Source organism: Eurosta solidaginis, chromosome 1 (assembly GCF_040869045.1).
Source record: "Eurosta solidaginis isolate ZX-2024a chromosome 1, ASM4086904v1, whole genome shotgun sequence".
Taxonomy (NCBI): Eukaryota; Metazoa; Arthropoda; class Insecta; order Diptera; family Tephritidae; genus Eurosta; species Eurosta solidaginis.
In genome coordinates this window covers 2253949-2261280 of record NC_090319.1, presented here as the reverse complement: position 1 = coordinate 2261280, position 7332 = coordinate 2253949, and the positions used below count along the sequence as shown (strand labels likewise).

The following is a 7332-nucleotide window of genomic DNA, read 5'->3' as shown; positions in this document are numbered from 1 at the left end:
TAACGGATGGACGGACGGACGAACGGACATGGCTCAATCAAATTTTTTTTCGATCCTGATTATTTTGATATATGGAAGTCTATATCTATCTCGATTCCTTTATATATGTACAACCAACCGTTATCCAATCAAACTTAATATACTCTGTGAGCTCTGCTCAACTGAGTATAAAAACTTGTCAGATTTCCTTGCTATCTTTCCTATTCACTCCGTTAATACATCTAAATTAATCACCCTGTAGCTTTTATCGCGGCACGCGTGGCTCGATAGCGTAGCGTCAACGCTCTAATTTGCAAATTATGTATTTTTTTAAGATTCAAATGCATCTAAAAGACTCCGCTTTTTCAATAAAGTACTAGTAAGATCATACGGATCCGTGTATCGAGACTTTTCTTTATATTAAAATGAGTCTACAGATAGACGTGAAAACGTGGATTCCTGCAGTATTTGTTGCAGGAATACTTTTGTTGCATTCGAACACACTGATTACCGAAGATAAACCATTCATTAAAGGTACAAATTAACAAATAAGTAATAGCAAATGTATGAAAGTATTCCTAAAAACTTAAAACCTATAGCCGTCAGCAAACTGCGCTCGTCCAATGGAACACTCAATGGAATACTGCCGTTTACCGTTCCATTCCATGTCTCCATACAAGCCAAAGAGTACGATAATACTTACATACATTTATGTGGTGGTAGCATAATTCATAGTCAAGTCATCTTGACGGCTGCACATTGTTTCCATGAAAATCGTCCCCTTAATAAATTGAGCGTAGTGGTGGGTGTCGGCAAATTATCAATAGCCCCTACACCACGCTATAATATTGCACACGTTTTGCAGCACAAATTCTACTCACCTTTGCGAGGATATGACATAGCATTGGTTAAATTAAAGGAGCCATTACCCATTGACGGTAAAAAATTGGATACAGTGGATTATCGGGTCAAAGAAGATGTAGAATTTAGGCATCAGTCGTATCTAATTGGTTGGGAACCGCACAGGAAGCAGCTGGAAGTTGTCGATTTCACAACTGTTAATTCGAAAAAATGTCGGGAACTTGGATATATATATGTCACCCATACTGATTTGTGTGCATATAGTAGATATGGGCGTGGCGCCTGCGATGTAAGTATATGTGATATAAAAAACTTTAATCAAATGATTCATCAATATATAGGGTGACTCCGGAGGGCCATTATTAAGCCCCAATATGACCATGCAGTATGGAGTGCTGTCTTATGGAAAAAAGATTTGCCAAAAAAATCGGTTATATGTTTTTACGAGTTTGTTCCCTTTAGTGAGTTGGATAGACGAACACAAAAAAAAGTTGGTGGGCTGATTGGAATTCTGCTGCTTCATTAATTTAGTTTTAAGAAAATATTAACTTAAAGTGTAAAATATATTTAAACAAAATAACATAAAGGCTTTGCAGGTGACATACACAAGTATTGTTGTGGCAATGAGTTTGTTGTACTTGTTGAAAGGACAGCACAAATTGTCATGTTGTAAAATTGTTTTTAGGCATCAGAAGCCCCTTCTTGTTGTCATCAATTAAGTAACAAGCACACGCGACCTATAAATATTGCATAAACAAAATCCATGGATTAACAGATATCTCCATGCATATTGAAACTTATCCACACACACACACATGTATATATGTAAATGCCAAGAGCAAACAAACTTTATCAGATTTAAACCAACAGCAAAAACAAACAACGAAATGCTTAATTTCTTGGTGCCTTTTTGAGCTACGCATGAAACGATGGGGTTTGTGAATATGTGAGAAGCAAATTCTACCACGATCACTTAAGGCCGCGGCACAATGAGATTTTTCATATATTTATGTAGATGCATTTAACACAAGCTTATGCATTCCAGTAATATCGCCACAATCACCCAAGATGTTGAGTTTGTAAATATAAATAGTCTTCAGACTTAGCAATTGGAGTTTCTTTCGCCCTGCCCATTTACATACAATATTTCGCGAAGCACTGTTATAAACATTCTCCCTATACAACAAAAATACTTGCTAACATATTTTGTGGCGTATTCGTTTGTTGTATTGCAGTTTTTAATTGCGAAAAATGTTAGAAAAGTTACCAACGAGTGGGAAAAATAAATTCACTTGCGGTGTGCCGGCACCCTTAGCCAAAGAAAAAGTCAAATTCTTCTTCTTATGCTTTGCTTGCAAAAAAAAGTTGCAAGTTGGCTACTTTTTCATGTTAGATGGCGCCAGTATCGCTCATACCGTTCTCCATAAAAATGCGTGCAATCTGCTCATAATGCGTAAGATTGAGTTAAGCGCATTTATATGAAAAACAGCTTATGTGACGGGGCTTTTAAAGTGAAACCCCATAGCACGCGAAGACGTATGCGTGCGTTTGACAGTTGGTTGAGTTAAATACACATATTCTTATGGGATGGACTCCATAGGCTCGCGCGTACCTACTCGCAAGTTAACGCATGAGTTCGAATTTAAGTCCGAAACCCCGTTCTAACGCATCAAAGTGGCATTTTTTCTACTTTCATGTGTCTTCATGCGTGAAGTGGCTAACTTCAAGCTGTTTTTAATAGCAACGTCTTATAATTTAATTGTTTTAAGTATAAAGAATTAATTAGTGGTGCGTTTTTGGCGACTTTGTAAGTATTTTTGTGAATATTTATTTCTTAAGCTTATATCAATTTTTGCTTGTATGTACTTCATTATTAGGAATTATTCGAAGGCAATTATTAAAAAAGGCACTACAAAACTTGTTGTGCTTTAAAGCGGAGACACGAACCTCTGTGCTACGGCGTATTGTTTAGTTTTTTTAAACTATTTTTATGTTTTACTCTCTGTTGCTTCGTTCGCATTTTTCTCCTAAGGTTTAGACTTTTCGCGAACAGCTGCTAATTTACTTTGTACTCTTCACGACATGTTGTGTGCTGTCTCAAGAACCGACTGTATGGATGCAACAACGCATCTAGCTGGATCATAATTTATGTCCCACTGTGCCGCCGGCTTGTGTACGTACATAACACAGTTTGTGGTAGCTTGTGGCAGTGTAAACAAATTAGGTATTAAAATAAATGACCAATTTGCTGATTATGAAGAACAAGTAATGAATTTAAGCATCTTCAGTTTCTAGTAAAATATTATTTTGTTCTTTTTTTATGTTGTTGTACGTTCCTAAGTCTAAGCTACGGCAGCTAATCAGCATAAAAGTATACCAGATCAACTAATTGGCAATCGAGATCGTAAGTAGGATTTAAGGTGCAAATGATGGAGCTACTGTTGCTTAACTGGACGGTACAGGTAGATGATAAACATTAGGGCAACCCCAGACAAAGGTTATGTTTCTTATTTAACAGAGTTATCAAGTTGGGAATATTTTAGGTTTGGGTAGTATTGGGCGTTTATTGTTAATTGATTGAAAAATTAGTCAATTGCAGTTAAATAACTTGAATTAAAATTAGTTGCAAATAAATTTTTAATTGCATTCTGAAACTCAATTTTTTAAAACTAAAATATTCCAATTCCTCTTAAAAACAATTAAAAGTAAAAATTAAAACTTTTAGTTGCATCATATTAGTTTAAATATTTAATAAAAAATCGGTTTACTTCCAGTAAATGTCAAATTTTTGTCGAAATGTTTCAGGGTCGGTAATTAGATAACTCAAGTCCAAGTGGGAGTACACCAACAAGCTTGTAGGCTATTACGCTTTGGCGTTGGTTTGCTCTTACTCAAGCTTCTGCTTACGCTAACATGCCTTATGATTATATGCTTAAAATGTTACACTACTAAGATGTAACTTACGGACGCTACAAGGCTTGACGCTTTTACGCTAATACGCTTATAAACTACTACGGTGATACGCCTCCGGGCGTGTATGATGCAGCGTTTGCGTTAATAAGCGCTTACGCTATTACGCTTGCCTACTTACATATGCTGTTACACTATTTCGCTCATGACCTAGGGACCCATAAAATTAAGTAAACCGTTGACTTGATTATTTGAACTATATCATAAATTTCGCCTATTTGTTTGTATAATTAGCTCAATTTTTGTATACGTGAATAAACAACTTGTACCAGAAATACGTGAAAAAGTTAGAGGTCAAGCGTATACGGGTTACACCAAACGAACTTTTATATAAACGCTGTCTTACAACGCACGAGGAAATGCCTCGAGGAAATGAAACACATTGTTTTGCCCATACAAATGGTTATAACATTTTCGCACCATATAGCCACAGCCGTGAAAAGTATCTCGGCTGCCGTTTACCTGAGCAAACTTTTGAAAAACTCCCTGTCTTGGAATTCAGCTGAAAAACACATCTGCCTCCGTCTAAATTCGAAACAATTTGATGTTTGAGCTTAATCTTACAAATTGTAATTCAACGAGTAGACTGTTTTTGTATCCCGGAATAAATATTTTTTTGTATGAAGAGTGGGACAGCCTAATGCATGTGGCTTATCAGCAAATTCGGCGAAATTCAGTATTTAAAAGTGATAAATAATGATATTAAAATTAAATAAACAAATCCTAAATTTGTCACTTTACAAGGTTGCTTCAATGATTTACAGAAATTAAAAGGAGATAAATAGTCGATTAGTTTTCTCCACGGCAGTACTGTTTTTCAGTTAGCAGTGATTAAAATGTTGAGACTCAAACTATTCTCTATATTATCCTGTATTGCGCTTGCCAACTCCAAACCGATAGAGTCCGTAGAGGATTACATAACGAAGGCTATAAACTTAAACGATACACTTTCTCCTACACCCATTGACGTTTATTTCGCAGAACGGGAAGCGGAATCTCCTGGCAGTAATGAGACATTTGACGTCTTAGACAATCCTCACATACGTATCAATGGTGGTCGACCTGTTGAACAACTAATTCCATATCAGGTGTCACTGCAACGATTTCGACGTGGTCGTTATGACCATATGTGCGGTGGTTGCATTATCACAGCTAATCATGTGCTCACTGCTGCTCATTGCCTACTCAACGTGAAGGTGAATGATATTAGCGTTGTCGTTGGAAGCTCTTCATGGCGCCAAGGTGGTGATCGCCATCGCATTTTAGATATGCGCAGACATCCAAGTTTCTCCATGAGTCCAATTATTATGAATGATGTAGCTGTATTGAAAGTTTGGCCACCATTCAATTTAGGTAAATCCTCAGTAGGCATACTTGCATTGGGTGGTAAGGCACGCATTGGTGAGAATGTACCTGTGCGTTTAACGGGTTGGGGTTCTATGACGCCCACTGCAGCGTCGTTACCGGAACAACTGCATATGCTAGATTATCACACAATTTCAAATCGAGATTGTGCTCAAAGCGGATTTCGTATAACCGCCAATGAACTGTGCGCTCTGGCTGAGCGTGGCCGGGGTGCTTGTGTGGTAAGTTCGATCATAAATCACCATTAATACCCAAAATATTTTGGAATTCTTAAACCAAAGCCTTCGAGAAATATTTTACTTATTTATCTATGAAGATATCGAAAATTATTTTAGCTAATTTGAAAAGTATTGGGAATAATTGTACACTACCTAGGGCTGAGTTAATTGCATCGATCAAATAAGCTGAACAATAATTTCGATACTACGAAACTTTAATTTTTATGATTTCTAAATTGCATCATCTTTTTTCATATTTTCAGGGTGACTCTGGCGGTCCACTTATAACTTTGTATGGCATACCACAGCTGGTCGGAATCGTTTCGTATGGCAGCCCCACATGCGCTCAGGGTCAACCCGATGTTTATACAAGAGTGTCAAGCTTTTTGCCATATATTAATAGAGTAATAACCAGTCAAATACCGTGAAGTTGTAAACAGCAATTTTGTTATTGTAAAAATTAAAGCTTGAAATTGTTATTTAAACCGCACAGAATCAGACGGTCAACTAAAGGGGCATTAACAAATAGAAAACAAGCAAAACGTACGACTAAACAATGATGGCAGTCATGACGTTGACAACGACTACAACAACCAAAACAGGAACAAAAGCAATGAAGTATTTCATTCATATCGAATAGATCGCGCGATCCAAATAAGCACACCGAACACGCCTCGGATTTAGAACGGAAAGAAGAACGTAATCCGGAACACAAAACACAACCCAAACCAGACAGGGTGGGACCGAAACCAGAACCGAAACCCTATTATACACCGAGCCCAAAACCCAAACGGTAACCAGATCAAAACCGCGGCTTTAACAGGGACCCAAGGGGTTACAGAAATCAGATCAAACCCGGAAACGGGAAACCAAAACCCAACCTAAGCTGGAAAGGGACCCGAAAACTAAACCCACACCGGGCCCGAAATTGAGTCTTATCCGAGCCCGGGACCGAAACCGTACTCAAATCGAACAGAAACTGATGGGAGAATAAAAACTGTTACGTTCAACAGATCGAAACCGACATCACGAGTCAAAATCGGTCCCAAAGATTTCTGAACTCAGACCGAAACTAAAACCTTTATTGATTTAAAATCAAAACGGAAAACGGAATTATAAATCAGGAGGAAAGCGGGTTCAAAGCCATTACTAAAGGGACAAGTTATAATCAAAACGACAAAATTGATTTTCCAGAGCTTCACTCGAATTGGGCTTGTTATCGGGAAATTACATACGGGAGACCCAATTTCCCGAATTCGATTGATGCTTACCCTCAAACTTATTGACATACAAAAAAACCCCGCAGCAGATCACATGACGATTATTGATATTTTCTTTACCTAGCGACTTGCTCTTTGACACCAGCTTTTGTAGCCCTTCTTCTCTTTTTTTCGAATGCAACTTAGTATTGAACAAGCGCATTATCGACTTCCCTAACTCCAACCAAAACTCACTCGGCTATAAAGCAAGTCAGATATTCCGTTGGTAAATTAGTAAACTGAACTTGAACATCTATAAATTGCTTTGTGTTTGTACAACGACTAATTAAAAAATGTTGTCCAATATTCGTTGTAGACGCTCTGCCTTTTGCCCCACACCACCAGACATCGAGCTTTGGATTCACAATCTCGTTGTTGTAGTATCAAGTATGTGGACATGAGATTGTATTGCATTTTCGAAGATTTGTTTGTTGGTGCATTTGCATGGTCAGTTTGGGCCAGCTTTATTACTTAAGCGCGAGGCGGCGCTTAGCATGAAATATGTACAAGTACTTGCTTACCAACAACAACTACAGAGCAAAGAGCAGGTCGTCCAAAGCTGTCGTAACCAAATCTAATGCTAAAGAAAACAATTTATCGCAAATTTGTCGCAGTTTTTAAGTGCGTCTGGTCGGTCTCAGGTATTCAAAAGCCAAATGAGTGAAATGATACAAGTGTAC

General features: G+C 37.7%; 1 protein-coding gene across 1 annotated transcript; it reads left to right on the top strand.

Moving 5' to 3' along the window:
- Nucleotides 1–373: 373 nt before the first annotated feature.
- LOC137253378 (transmembrane protease serine 9-like) lies at nucleotides 374–5821 on the top strand. The gene is made up of 5 exons (XM_067790219.1): nucleotides 374–513; nucleotides 579–1129; nucleotides 1182–1334; nucleotides 4632–5396; nucleotides 5657–5821. Exons 1-5 carry the CDS (start codon nucleotides 405–407, stop codon nucleotides 5819–5821), a joined length of 1743 nt encoding a protein of 580 aa, XP_067646320.1. The 5' UTR covers nucleotides 374–404.
- The last annotated feature ends 1511 nt before the right edge of the window (nucleotides 5822–7332 follow it).

Bases quoted from the DNA above. Each gene is read 5' to 3' on its own strand.
- LOC137253378 (XM_067790219.1), top strand. From the start codon at position 405: ATGAGTCTACAGATAGACGTGAAAACGTGGATTCCTGCAGTATTTGTT. The intron at 1,130-1,181 runs GTAAGTATATGT...ATCAATATATAG, and splicing joins ATGGGCGTGGCGCCTGCGAT to GGTGACTCCGGAGGGCCATT. The intron at 5,397-5,656 runs GTAAGTTCGATC...TCATATTTTCAG, and splicing joins GTGGCCGGGGTGCTTGTGTG to GGTGACTCTGGCGGTCCACT.